This window comes from Rhagoletis zephyria, unplaced genomic scaffold, assembly GCF_001687245.7.
Source record: "Rhagoletis zephyria isolate East Lansing unplaced genomic scaffold, Rhagoletis_zephyria_1.1 Rzeph_scaffold_00064, whole genome shotgun sequence".
Classification (NCBI taxonomy): domain Eukaryota; kingdom Metazoa; phylum Arthropoda; class Insecta; order Diptera; family Tephritidae; genus Rhagoletis; species Rhagoletis zephyria.
In genome coordinates this window covers 547,136-561,610 of record NW_016157148.1, presented here as the reverse complement: position 1 = coordinate 561,610, position 14,475 = coordinate 547,136, and the positions used below count along the sequence as shown (strand labels likewise).

Below are 14,475 nucleotides of genomic sequence, written 5' to 3'. Positions count from 1 at the left end.
TTTGATGCGAAGGACATGGAAGGAACATTAAGGAAAAGTACAAAGAATCTTTCTCAAAAATTTTTCTTCATGTTTTTTTTTGCTCCAATGCGCACCCAGTGGCCGTTTAACGTCAGATTCTCCGTACCCGAAAACCCACACAAAGGCTTTTTAATCGTATGAATATTTATTTGCATTTAAACCTACTTGCTGCTCTGTTCGCCAACCTGGGAAAACTGAGAAATTACTTTTCGATACTTTTCGTATAATCCAGATTTTTGCCGAACAGTGTAATAAACCCAAAAATTATAATTAACAAATCATACTGAAAAAAACTCCAACAAAGCACCTAAATGTTTTATAGACTTACGACCGAACCCCGATACACAAATGAATGAATCCGATAGCGAATCCGATTGTTTGGCTGATCAGAAGGCAGCGCTCGAGGAGCAACGAGTAAGTTTTTAAGGATCAAAATCATGGAGATGAAGAATTTCAGTTGGAAAGAGTTCTTGTTCATCATTCTGCACGTTTCGCGATAAATGCAAAATATGTATGTCAGTTTGTGCTCGACCCGGTCATAAACTATGTAAATTTTAATAAAAAAATTAAAATATTTGTTTATACCACAACTAAGCTCTCCACCTCCACGATTTTCAACCTTAAATATGTACATACAGTCCACTTAGAAGGTAAAATTACAATTGCAACCTCTTCCTGTTTTTGTTTTTTTAGCACGGCGGCACGTTATTCTATGTGCCCGAATGCACTGCGGACGGACGTTATCAGCGTGTGCAATGCTATCGCTCCACACCGTATTGTTGGTGTGTACATGAGGATACAGGCAAAAATATACCCGGCACATCGGTGAAGGACAAGCGACCGCAATGTGATACCATTTATGCAGCGCCCCGTCCCATGAAAGGCTGTCCCGAGCCGAGAAAAACGATGTTTTTGAACGATCTCAAAGAATTCTTGAAGACGCATATTGTGGCAAGTGCAATTTCAGGGTAAGAAGATATGAGGATGAAAAATTAACGAAATGAAGTAGTCTCGGAGCGTTTCACATAATTTTTGTAGTTGTTCCAAGCTGTTGAGACCGTCTAAAAATGTGTTAGGTCAGTTGATTTGAGGCGGTAGTTAGTAGCTTGCAGATGGTGTCTTTTGTGGTTGTAGTAATCTCTTTCAAAATCTTTTTTTTAATCATCGTTTTCGGGTTGTCCGCGATTTCTGGTAGATTTCGGATTGGGAAAGCGTAAAACTTGTATAAACGGACGTGAACTCCCAGCTGTAGTCTGAGGTGTTAAAAGGAGTTGCCGAGAAGCGGTTAAAGGACATCGTTAAATTTTTCTTGGTTTGCTGGTTTTATCTCTAAAAGATTACTGATGAATGTCGATCTCAGATAATTCGCTGACCACCGTTTGAGTCCCTGTAGGCGAGAGGAAGCCTCAATGTCTTCTAGTAACGTGGACTGACTGACGGTGCCTTTGTTCTCTCACAGTGGTGGTTTCGTTTTAGGGCGCGAGTTATCTGAGAGAGCTGGTGAGAGGCGCACTGGGTTGTGGCTATTTGTGCAGGCTTCTGGTCATTTGGCTTTGCCCACCGAAAGATGTCGCGTAAATTGTGGGCTAAAAAGCTCGCGCATCGCTCCGGGTCCGAAAAAGCGCGGTCATTGAAAGAGATTTCCACTCTGTCGTCGCGCTTTGTGATCCCAAAGACGCTCTGCTTTTAGCAAATGCTCCACGTCGTCAAGAAAGCTATGTTTTTCAGATAAGAGAAGCGCTCTTTGGTACTTAATAGTGATTTTTAAAGCTTTAAGTCCTAATTTATAAATACTAATCCTTCAATGCAAAAAAATACATATATGAACATATTTGTTCCTCACAGCGGTAACACAACGAAATGGAATTCTGAGGACGAACGCATTGCGACGTTAAGTTTTGTTTTGCTCGATAAGAACAAGAATAAATCTTGGGAGCGTAAAGAGTGGAAGACATTTCGAGAAATGGTAACTAGTACGAAGTAAGTCCTTCCCAATAAGTGCATAGAATAATTAAATGTTATTGCCATACTAATTCAAGCACCTAATAAATAAATTTTAATGTTAATTCTAGAACCTTACGTAAGTGCGGCAAAAAGATGCCCCGATACTGTGATGTAAATAGTGATAAGAAAATTACGCTTACCGAATGGTTGAATTGTCTGCAAACGCAACGTATTGAGGTGCAGTCTACTTCTCAACGCAGTTCCACGGAAGCCAGTAAGTTGATAGTCGCTATGCTTACATGCATTTCTATGATGGAACATTTTAATTTTTCTTACAGACGAATCTATAACGTCGAAGCCGCTGAAGCTAACTGGTTCCAATCCACTTGAACATTATCTCAAGGAATAAGGTAGATGCAGTAGCCCTCATGCGAGTTGGGTGATACGATTAGTGGAACTCATTTTGCTTTTTTACTTTTAATATGTTTTTTTTTATTTCATTTTGTTTTGTTTTTAAATATATTTACTCTTTAATTTAATTTTAAGATAACACTCTTTCGTGGGCTGGTATTTTGCTTTATTTTAAAATTGCATTTTCCGTGATAGTGATGATAGTGTTACTCCTAAAAAAATACACATACTATGTATTTATGCATGTATGCATGTATTCATGTTTTTACTGAAATTTAAATGAAAAACATTTATGTTAGTTGTGAGCTTGATTGTAAGTAAGAATAAAACCAATCTCCATAAGTAATCATACCATGCAGGCAGTTCGGAGCATGTATTTTACACTCAAATTTTGTACATAAATATTTATCGCTTAGTGTAAGATCTAAACTACATTTTATGCTAATAGTTTTAGTCTTTGTTTTAAGTTAAATATAGTATATATACACATATATTTGCGAATACTTAGCTATAATCATGTCTTGTATGTACTAACTGTAATACTTAATTTATTTTAAGTTTAAAAATATCAAAAATGTATTTGTAATGTGGAATAAATATTATGCACAGCATTTGTTTGACTCAGGCTTCGGCTTTTGTTGCATTCGACTCAGATTCTGATAAGATTATTAGTATATAAATAATACTTAATTACACTTCTTACTCCTCATTTCGCGCCTTTTCATTTAAACGCAGCAGCAGCTTAGCAAAATAAGTGAAAATCACCAGCACCACTGTTGTCACTTCCATAATGACAAAGTGTGATATCGAAGTACCGATTTCCAGCCATGAGCCTTCATTTCGTACCAGAAATAGAAAATTCAACCCCATTACATCACATATTAGCATTAAACAAACGAAAATTGTTTGTTCGTTGTCGCGCGCAAATCGTGACATACCAAATATGATCGATATATTTAACAATACAGGTATGACTAATTTCAAAATCACCAACGCCATAATGATGAATGGCGAAAAGGTGCTCAAGAAGCATCGCACAATGTTTGGGTCGAATGAACTTACGGATGCAATATTGCCAGTGCCGAAAAAAGAGAACAGTGTGTATAGCAGTATGCTAAAAGAAAGTCGTAGAGCAACTTGCAGCTGCTGCGGCGAGCTAACCACATGCCGCATTTTATCCTTTGAAAACTGCTCCTCTAATTTGTGTGCTATAGGCAGTTGTATTGGCTGTACTGATAGTGTAAGCATTAGCTCCGATGCAAGCATCACTATGAAAAGTGACTCATACGAAGTGCAGAGTAGCGCGTAAAGCGAAGTTAGTAAGTAGAATATAAGCTCAATGCGTTGCTTTAATACCGACGTTCTATAAAGAATTATTACTGAAAGTGTGTAGATAAGAAATAGCCATGAAAGTGCTTGTGATAATAGCGGTACACCGCGTTGCTGCGCGTGCCAGAAGCTGGCCAAGAGCGCATTGATAATACACACCATGGCTGGTAATTTGATATGCCAATGCACATGAGATTTAACAACAAAGGGACGAATCATCGTTGCAAACATGCCCAACAGCAGCAACCATGTGTTTGCATAGCCAACTGATGGTGGTAGCAGCGGAAATATCGCTAAACACACACTTAATGGCAACCATATGTAAAGCTTTGCATTATTACCAGGGAATGCGCGAAAATTTATTACTAGACTGTAAATTAAAAAACTCAATGCAATTAGTTTGCGCTCAAAAAAACTGTAAACAAACAATTCGGCGCATAAAATGAGCGCTAATAATTGAAATAGAGGCATTGCACGTATGAGCGGCAGTAAGGAAACACCTTGCTTCTGCACCAGCAATATCCAAACCAATAAAGGTAGTAATAGATAGAAAGCTATGACCATTGGAACACGTTGCAGTAGTAGAAATACGCAGGCTAGCAGCAAACTTAGTTTCTGACCGATTGTTAGTGACCAGCGCCAATAAAAACGTTTAACTCGACGTTGCTGACCCAGCAGCAATTGCAAACAATATATAATCCAAAAAATAAATGTAGCAGCTGTACTTATCTGTAATGGCTTGCGGTAGTAACCCTGATAGTACTCCATGCCTTCCAATGTGTGTTGCATAACGTTATAACTCGTGAAAATGGCTTCCGCGAATTGACCACTTTGCAGTTTGTGCTCCGTACTTTCTATATATTGGGTTATTATTTCAGCATTAAGTTTGCTATATCCTAGTAGGTTACGCGAAAATAGTCCACGCTGGTGTGCGATTAACAATGCCTGGAACTGTGCCAAAAGCTGAAGTGCATTGGTATGTATGGCGTGCGCTTTATATTCATCTGACGCATTTAGGAACTGCAACGGTATCATGCCAATGCTGTTAACAGGTGGTGCAACTCCAATCAGAGCTGCCATTAATGGTGTTAACTGCGCCTGTTGTATAGCATAGAGAGGCCGCGTTGTATCCTCGCCAATAGTAAACTCGATGTCATAGCTGACATTGCTGGCAATGCCAGCGCCCCAAAGGAAGAAAGGGGTTTCAGTTTCGAAAGTGTCGCTCGAGCCATGTGAACCTATAGAGAATGCAATTTTTTAAGTAAATAACTTAATTTTACCCTAAATTTATCTCACTTACCTGAATTTGTCATGCCATGATCAGAGGTCAACACGTAAGCTGTACGGTTGTCAGGGAATATACGCTCAAATTCCTTATAAATTTCGGATATACCTTTATCAGTGCGGTGTAAATTTTCTAGAAAGTTTGGCGTACCAGGCTTATGCACATGACCAGCCGTGTCCAGACCCAGGAGATGTAAGAAGAAAATTACTTTTTCTTGCCTCCTTAATTCCACGTCCTTTCGAGATAGTAGCTGACGAACACGTTTAAACACCCATTCATCTAGTTTATAAGTTTCATCACGACCGGAGAAATCGAGCTCGTGATCATATGCGTCAATTAGTAAACGTTTCTCGCTTTCCACGCCACCCATACTTGAAAAGATATGCAATACATCTGCAGCACCCCAAGCGTATGTGTAGCTACTGCGATTGAATACACTATCAAAATTTACAGGATTACGCTTCCAGCCACGTGTTACTGCTGATGGATCTTCGTATAGGCCAGCGATAAGTGCAATGTGACCTGGTCGCGATTCAGTTGGCACTCGCGTGTGCGAAACTCCAACTAAGCCATTTGTCTTCAACATAAGCTGGCTTAAATGAGGTATATCGTTGCAGCCATTTCGAAAAAACGACTCCGCACGCAAACCATCAGTCACAATCAGCACCAGTCGCTTTGCTGGTGGCTCCAATGATATAGGATGTTGGGGCGTCAAACCCGTTATGATTGGTGAACGAAAATATATCACAAATATGGAGCCAAGTAGAAGTAAATGCACCACAATAGCGTTGATTATCCACATTATAAGAGCTGGTAAGCGAGTGGTTATTAGTAACTATTCTGGCTTGGGACTATATTTTGCCCGGTAACCATTTGCGTAATAGTTTATAAATAATTGCACTGGTGTGCTGAGCTTCACGAAAAACACGAACTTAGAATGGTTATTTATTTTATCTTATCAAGTTTTCGCACATATTTGGAAACTGAATTGTTTTTTGTGCAAATGAATACGATTGCTTATTTCTGTACAAAACAAAAAACAAGCACCAGCTGATTGTCATTTGTAATCGATTAACGATAGCAGCCAAGGTTGCTTTTACGATATTGCAAAAACGGAAACGGAATTCTGGCGAAAGTGTTATGGATTTTAACGGCGTATCCGTGCAAGGTGAAGAGTTTTGCTTGACGGTGAGTATGTATGTACACACGTAGAAATAAATAGTCGGCCTTAATGCGAAATCCATGTGAGCAGATATTCACACAACAAAAGCATTCACCAAATTGCCACTCGCGCAATTTAGTGAATACCTATTATGTCTCCCAATTTGTTTTTGCTGTGCCTGTTAAATTACGGAAACGGTTTATTCCCATGGAGTAGGCGATAAGACTGAATTTTACATGAAATACATAGAAGAACGAGGTAAATTTGATATGGCTGCCTGAATAGTGAACCCATAGTGCACTTTTTGTTAATATAATTTTATTTTTGGGTAATTGCCTGTTGTTGTTGTTGTTGTTGTTGTTGTTGTTGTTGTTGTTGTTGTTGTAACAGCATACAAACTACATAGAGTCCGACCGATTCCCGATTTGTAGCCGATGCCGATTCCTTAAAAAGAAGAAATGTTTTTGATAAACTTTTATAATAACAAAGGAAAAACATAAATAATCATAATAAACACACACAAATAATCACTCAAGAATCTAATCACTTATTTATTTACATACATACAAATTTTTTGAAAGTAGTATATCGCTTATGCATACATTTCATTGCTATACTTTCATCCATAGTCTTTTTCTTATTCTACGTAAAATAAATAGTTCATTCGAAACCACATTTCCTGATTGTACTCATAGTAGTAAAAATATCGCACACCGTCTTCAACTCAAAATAATACGTTCGTCGGAAAATGCGAAAAACCACTTCGTAGCACATGCTAATCATATGGGGAAGAGCGACTTTACATTAGGGTTTTTTTGTAACAAATTACAACAAAAATTTGTTCCAGCTTTGTGTACATTTTTAGCGCATAATTTCAAAAATTCCAAATTTTCAGTTGTGACTCTTTTGAAGACGGTGTGCGATAAATGTGTTGTATTGAACATGATACAAAAAACAAGGTAGTTCCATTGTCACTTTTCCGTCGCCATATTAACAACCTGACAATTAAGCAGATTGTGACATTTCGTGCTACCATACCCAAAATCTAAAATACTTCAAATTTTCTTATTAATTTTTTGTCGATTTAAAAATCTTTGTTCTTAAGCATAGTATTTTATTCCTATTTCACGTGAAAAGCTGTTAAATTGCATATAAAACTTCTTTCTGTGAAACAGGTGTGAAATTCGACAACATTTCCTCAGCAAAGTACTATTCTGTTCACGCTGTGAAAAAACTTGCAACATTTTTGCAAAATGAAGCTAGCAACACAATTTTCATGACATTTTTAAATACACATGTACATTTTAAATTGTGTGAAAGCTGACAGTTTATAGAATTCAGTAGCGGCGAAAACAAAGGGGGGTTAAGTGGTTAAACCTTACCCAAGCCGATCGTAAATCTTGCGACGCAATTTCAGCTTATGCCTGTCGGTCTTGACAAGAATGTAATCCCTCAAGGTTTAGCTTAACATGGTTCTAGGGATACACCCTGTGATGATGTTACTTTCCAGAAGGTTTCGCGCCCGTTTTTCTGTACATATTTCCATTGGAAAAATGGCTCATCTCAGTATGCTAGGTAAATGCTTCCAGAGGTATCTATGCATCACCAGAATTTTAGTTTATATGGCTTATACCGCGAGCTCTCGTAGCTGGCTACGAGATCGTTTTCATATACCCCCATTTTTCATAGGTTTGGGATTGATTTCATTTACCTCTTTTCCAAGTTCTACGGTGGCACGCTGCATTTTCCAACAAACCCATATTTTTTCACGAGCTTGAGATTGACTTCACATACATACATATATCCATACCAAGGTCCAGAACTCTACCATAAATACTTCCAGAGATATGCACTATGAAAAATTCGATTTGTATGGGAGGTTCCACACCCCCTTTAGATAACGGTTTTGTTTTAGCCTATAACCATTCTTGGAAGATTTGTGTCCGAAATTTCAAAAAAATCGACATAGCCGGTATGGGCATTGTGACTCCTCAAAGGAAATGAACTAATGATTGCAAAAAATGAAATCAAACGTCGTAGTTGACCAAAAAAGAATATTAGACTTCATTCTCTCAACTTATCAGAATGTAGAAAAGCTAAGAAATATATAATAAGATAGGATATATTAAAACAGCCTCCAAAACATTTACTAAGGACGCCCCTGAACTACACAAATCAGTTTGATTGAAAATTTGTTTTTATCTATTTATTTTATACTTCACTTTTGTGTGTTTCAAAACTTCATGTGAAAACAATATGTGTTGCTGGAAAAATTTCGCGGCCCATGGATCCCAAAGTAAATTCCATTTGCTGTTAAATGGACAAAGACAATATGTATTAAATAACAGATCGAAATGTATAATTTCAGTGTCTGAATTATATCAGAATCATCGTATCCGATATAGAAAACTACATTGTGAAATAATCAGATGATCATGAGGACACTAAAAAAGTTTTAAAATATGTTCACTAAAATTGTATTAATATTAAAATAATGATTTGGCAAGTTTTTATCGAATTTAATGTAAAATTTAAACGTTTTTAAGATAAGGTATTCATTATTATTAAAAGGTAAATATTAACACAACTATTTTATTTATAATCCCAAATTAAGAATATAAAATCTCCCACACCAAAAAACTTACAATTGGGTAACGCCGCTTCGAATTTTTCACAATTGAGCAATTGTCAAAAAACTGCTTTTTAATCAAAAAGTTGTTTATTGAAACTACCTTCTTTTTTTGTATCATGGTATTGAATACAATGTGTTAATAAACAGTAACCGTAGATTTTAAAATAATGATGAAAGTATTTTTGTAACGTGGACAATTAAACAATACAGTGAAAAGTACCCGAAGGATATAGGAATTCATTTGTAGCACATTCAGTTTTATTTACGAAGGGCTTATCATTGTTTTTGGCAATTTTTTTGTGGAAGGGATCTCACATGATACAAACATAACAAGGTAAAACCCTTGAGAGGCAGCCTGACGTTTGCCAGCTATATAATTTAGAAATTCAAAACTCAAACTCACATACACATTCTTATTTTCAATCGCAAGCAACAACAATTGTGAACAATTTAATTTTTTTATTTTAAATTTTATATGATTTTAAATTGAGAATTGAGAGAATGAATTTACCTTGTAATGTTGTTATCAAGGGATCTCAGATGCATTAATATTTTAAATTTTAAAGGAATTAAAAGCGTACAAAATAAACAACATGGACTGAAGTGCGGCAAAAGCAAAAGGAATCGGCTAAGAAGCGGCCATAAACGACATTTGCCGATTCTTTTGGCCGATTCTAGCCAAAGCCGATTAATCGGTCGGACTCTAATACAAACTCCACAAATAGGTTTTAGGCAGTGATGCTGGGAAATTCGCTAATTAGGTACGCTTGTATAGTATAGGACCGCAAACCTATTTTGTTATACATACACACATAAGTCGTTTGGTGCGTGTATCTACGTATATGTACTTATTTAGCCCATTTGAAAATATATGGCATTGAATTTGTCATGATTTTTATGAAATGAGAAGACTCGTATAAGGTTGCCACCTATTTAAAATTAGTTACAAATTAATTAAAACATCATAATATAGGTATCAAATGGAGGGTATTTTAAAGATCCTTAATTCAAATATATTTTTAATAGGGTTGCAACTTATTTTCAAAATGTGAAATATTAGTCATTGATACCAAGAGAAGGTTCTTAAGCAATGCTTTCCCTATATACAAAATTGTATCTCTTAGGATAAATCTAGGTTGCCACTTATTTTCGATTCTACAAAATTTATCAAACATCGCAATGTGGATATGAAATGAAAGGTATTGTTGAGAACTTTGGTCAGAAAATATTTTCCATCAGGGTTGCCACGCTCCTACATATGTATTACAAATTTTTATTTTGTTAATTTCAATCAACATTTTTTTATGTATACACAGCACATATACGCTCAAGATATGTAACATTCATTCCAGCGTATTTCGGAATAGGGTTGCCACATAACTTTTAGAGTAGGAAATTTACTTAATAGATATCGCAATCCTATTTTTTTTATTTAGTTTCAAAATTTTTTTTAAAGCCATCCAAATCTTGAAAATTTTAAAAAGTATATGCACTCCGGGCTAAGCTCGGTAGACCTGGTACTTTCTGGTAAATCGCTATCTACAAAACCAAACCTATTGCCAAACACGCTTTAATTTTATGGAGGGGAGAAGTTTGGTTAGGTTATATGGCTGCGTATAATAATACAGGTTTACTTGGATATTTAAGGATTGGGAGTGAAGTAGGGCTGTTAGTTCTATCAGGTTTATTTGAATATTCTGATATTCGGTTATCGGAATTAAAAATCCTAATATCCGGGTCGCAAAATGAACGGATATTAACCCGATATCCAGATAGTAAAATAAACGGATATCCGAATACACCATTACTCCCAGCCAGGAGAATCGAAAGGTGATTCCCACCCCAGTCGGGTCTACGTAACCGAAACTACCCACATTTATACCAAGGCCTGTCTGTCGTAGTTCGACTTTTCGTGAGATATCATATAGTCGCTTGTCGCGCAATACCCATATCTGCCAAATGCAATACAACGTAAACAATTATAGTAGAAGCTCATATTTAGTAAGTTTAGTTAGCAAACCATTCAAACGTTTTGAAGAAAATATTTTTTTTCGCTGGTCTTCGAAATTTTCAGACTGTCTTATACGTGGTATTACCTTTGGGGGATACGAGGTATTGCGCGCCAAGCGACGATGATCCGGAGTCTTAAAGCATCTGAATGAGTTGACAGCCCAGAGAAATATAATTTTAATTTCTCGATGACCTCATATTCCAAACTGACTCACTAGAGATACAAGGAGTATGTGCTTATTATTATTATTATAATGGGTCCTATGCACCGCGACCTTTAAAGTGATCTATTGTGCGCTACCCTCCGCCCCATATGGGAACGATTTTGATCTAGCCTAGCACTTTCAAGGGCATTTTGTTCCATATTTCAAACGGATTTAGTGTAGCACCACACAAGTGAGGTAGTCTGCGCCTAGTAAAAGCGTCGCATTCACGAAAAATATTTTCTGGCGTTTCCTCGTCCAACACACAAAAGCGGAAGACCTTTGTTTTAGAAATTATTATTTTATTGTGGTGGTAACGAAGGGAATAGTGTCCCGTGTAGTACACAGTGCAAGTTTAAAGTCCTCTCTCCCTAAATTAAGTAGTTTCGTTGATGATTCTTTTGAAGGGCAGATACATCTTTTGACCTCTCTCTGCCCTGAACATTCCATTCAGTTTCTCTTGGACATGTTTTCCCCTTTATGTGTGCTTTGGTAAGCCCGCCAAAGGATTTCCGGGCCATGATATACTGCAATGGCTCCTTGTTCGCTAGGCAGTTATCCTGCTTTTTGCCGTCATGTCCATCATATCTCGGTATCCATCCAAATAGAACTGTATTCTCCGATTTCACTTACCACAGTTTGAACCCCTAATTGTGTACCAAAGAAAAACTCTTAATTTAAGTGGTCTAAGAAAGCGCACTCCGGTGAAGTTTATTAAAAAATGCTCATTGTAACAAAGCTTTAGCCTACACGGTGGAACAATTTAACTAAGTATGTGGGTGAATCTAAAACTACTTTCGATATGCGGTATCCAAAAATTAATTTTCCTAATTTCAGCACGGAAATCGAGGAATGCTTTCTCAATAGCCATCCTTTGAATAATTATGTTTCTAAAACACTAAGTACATAACATTTTAACATTTTCAACTACTTTTTCAACAATTTCTGCGTTAAACGATCTACAGCCGACGTTGGGGGCGTTTGCTCTAAGCCAGCCTCCTTTTCCTCCTCTAATGCGCGTGCTTTAGCTTCTTCTATTTCACGTTGTTTCTGTATTTGCCGAAACTCAGTCGGTGTCAACATGCCGCGCAGCACAGTGTCATATGAAACTGTAACGCCTTTAACGGACATTTTCCGATATAACTTCCAACATTCACGTTCCTTCAAACTGCGCACATAATCGGGGTAAACATATTCCTCTGTATTTAGTTTAACATCACATGTGGGTTCGGTGATATTGTTCGAGCTTTGCGAGCCTTCAATGCAAGTGTTTGCGTTTGCGTCGCCGCCACTGTTATTTTCAAAATTATTACCTGTTATTGTAGTCATTGCATTAGCGGTAGCGTTAGCGGTCGAATCAGTCATGAAGATTGAAACTGGTGGAGCTGTTGGCGGTCGATTGGAACGTAAACGTGCAGCCAAGGGAGCAATCGAGCCGCGTCGTATCATATGCGAATATTCCTTTGTGGCTAGTTGAAAGTTTGGAGGATAGTTCTCTTGGAAAGAAACTGATGGTAGTAAAAGGAAAACAGAAATAAGATTACAACAAATGCAGTAAATGTGTAGTGGTGCTTACAATCGAATTCGCTCATCACTAGCACATTACATGGTTATGCACTAATATTATTGTTTCTAACCCACCTGATTTGCCAGTTTTTCGTAGTGATGGCATGCCAGTGCTGCGTGAACGTTCCGCATTGCTACGTCCGGTTTCCGGTGCAGAATCTTCCTTTTCCGAATCGCTACCCTCAGAGCTAACCAGTGAGACCAATGTGATTACATCGACCGCTAGCGTGGAACGCGTACGTGATATCGGTTGCTTCTTTCCGCTAGGTGCATTCAAATCGAAGAGTACATCATTTTTATCTGCCTCACCAGCACTTATTTCAGACTTTTCGCAAAGACTTGGGTTGCGCGAAATTAGTTTACGGCGCCGCAATTTGCGTTTCTGAAACGCCAGCACACCTTTGGTATTCTCGTCGAGCGAACGTGAGCGTACTGGCGCGGACATAGCACGCACCAAGGGCGGACGACGTTGTACAATTAGAGATGGTGAGACGTTTAAAGTGCCACCAGCAGCAGTGTTATTGGAAGTCGCGGATGCGACAATTAAATCGTTTTGATTAATCGACAAAGCGGTATTACTACTCGATGCTGCTGGTGGCACGCTTCTTGTTGTGGTGCTAGTATTTATGGAGAGATTGCGACTCGTACGAAATTGTGCGCGACGTTGTTGAATAGTGGCATTGGCACTTACAGTTGCAGTCGTCGAAGTAGTTGTGGTGGCAGATGGCGAAATTGCGGCTATATTAACTCTAGCAGGCAAATCGGTGCGCAAGGTGCGCACTGAAGACTTGTTTATACGCTGCGCCGTGAATGCGTAAAAAAATACGTAAAAATTTGAAAATTTTAAATTAAAAATTTAAATTTTTCTTACGTTGCCCTCAGCGCCTTCGGAACAACTGTCAATATCGCTGTTGTTGGACTCGTTGCCGTTTGGTGGTCTGTAGTTAATCGCATGCGATAGCACAATGTTCAGGTTTACTTTGCTGCTATCACTTTTAAGTGTTGCCGAAGAATTTGCAATTTCGTCCTCACGCTCGGACGACGGTAACGGAGAATTTGGGTTGTTTTTGTTGATGCACTCTGCCCTATAAATGGAAAAGCAATTTATTTGAAGTACTATTGCAGAAATAAATATTTACATATGTTAAAGTATGCTGACTGACAGCTATTTTATGCAAACATGTATAGCCTAGATAGATTTGCGAGAGAGATACATAAATACCAAGGTTCACTTGCATGCAAGTGTTGCAAGTAATTTTCATTAAATTGTGTATGAAAATCAAGAGTACATACTTATTGCATGATGATTTGGAAACGCCTTTTCGAATTATTAGTAAAACATGAACTGATGAACATTTGTTTATACATACATGCATATATGTGTATGGGTACATATGTATTTATTTGTATGTACATTAGGGTGGTTCAAAATGAGTAAAGTCGGAATTTTAATGCTCTCACCCCCTAGGATTGTTCTCTATCGAAAAATATACCCCTATTTTTATTTTGAAATCAAAAAATATTTTGAGGTCGTTCAAAGCGCTCAAATTTTCGCATGTATTTTATATGGGGAAGAAACAACTTTTCGTAGTTATGGTATAGAATTCTTAAAAATTAATATTTTCGATCGGAAAAATCTGGTTCTCTTCAGAAGACTTCCAATAACAATACCAAATGGTTTATTTAGCCATATTTTAATACCAAAGATTTTTTATTTAACCCCCGATAGCATTTTCTGGCATTTTCTGGAGGTTTTGGCGGGCCTATAAATAGTTACTATTGAAAGAATTGTTAAATAAATAATTGTGCATTGGGAGTCTTATGAATAGAAACAGAGTTTTCCGACCGAAAAATATTGATTTTTTAGAATTCTATTCCATTTCTACGAAAAGTTGTTTCCCCCCCCCCCCCC

At 37.4% G+C, this 14,475-nt stretch overlaps 3 protein-coding genes across 6 annotated transcripts in view; 1 reads left to right on the top strand and 2 right to left on the bottom strand.

Annotated features, from left to right (window-relative positions):
- magu (SPARC related modular calcium binding-like protein magu) overlaps nt 1-2,950 on the top strand; it is a 59,837-nt gene extending 56,887 nt beyond the window's left edge. For all 4 annotated transcript variants that reach the window (XM_017626596.1, XM_017626573.1, XM_017626581.1 and 1 more), the window contains 5 exons: nt 344-435; nt 715-989; nt 1,867-2,001; nt 2,094-2,239; nt 2,304-2,950. In XM_017626596.1, the coding sequence (XP_017482085.1) occupies nt 344-435; nt 715-989; nt 1,867-2,001; nt 2,094-2,239; nt 2,304-2,374 (719 nt within the window). In that variant the 3' untranslated portion in view covers nt 2,375-2,950. The remainder of the gene's footprint in view (nt 1-343; nt 436-714; nt 990-1,866; nt 2,002-2,093; nt 2,240-2,303) is intronic.
- PIG-N (Phosphatidylinositol glycan anchor biosynthesis class N) lies at nt 2,715-6,162 on the bottom strand. The gene is made up of 2 exons (XM_017626563.1): nt 5,006-6,162; nt 2,715-4,943 (listed from the first exon to the last, which is right to left on the bottom strand). The coding sequence occupies exons 1-2, from the start codon at nt 5,790-5,792 to the stop codon at nt 3,076-3,078; spliced, it is 2,655 nt and encodes an 884-aa protein (XP_017482052.1). The 5' UTR covers nt 5,793-6,162; the 3' UTR covers nt 2,715-3,075.
- Nucleotides 6,163-11,830: 5,668 nt separating this feature from the next.
- LOC108370787 (uncharacterized) overlaps nt 11,831-14,475 on the bottom strand; it is a 9,927-nt gene continuing 7,282 nt past the window's right edge. Inside the window, exons 2-4 of the mRNA XM_017626200.1 lie at nt 13,435-13,648; nt 12,639-13,362; nt 11,831-12,505 (exon numbers count right to left, since the gene is read on the bottom strand). Of these exons, the coding sequence (XP_017481689.1) occupies nt 11,925-12,505; nt 12,639-13,362; nt 13,435-13,648 (1,519 nt within the window). The 3' untranslated portion in view covers nt 11,831-11,924. The remainder of the gene's footprint in view (nt 12,506-12,638; nt 13,363-13,434; nt 13,649-14,475) is intronic.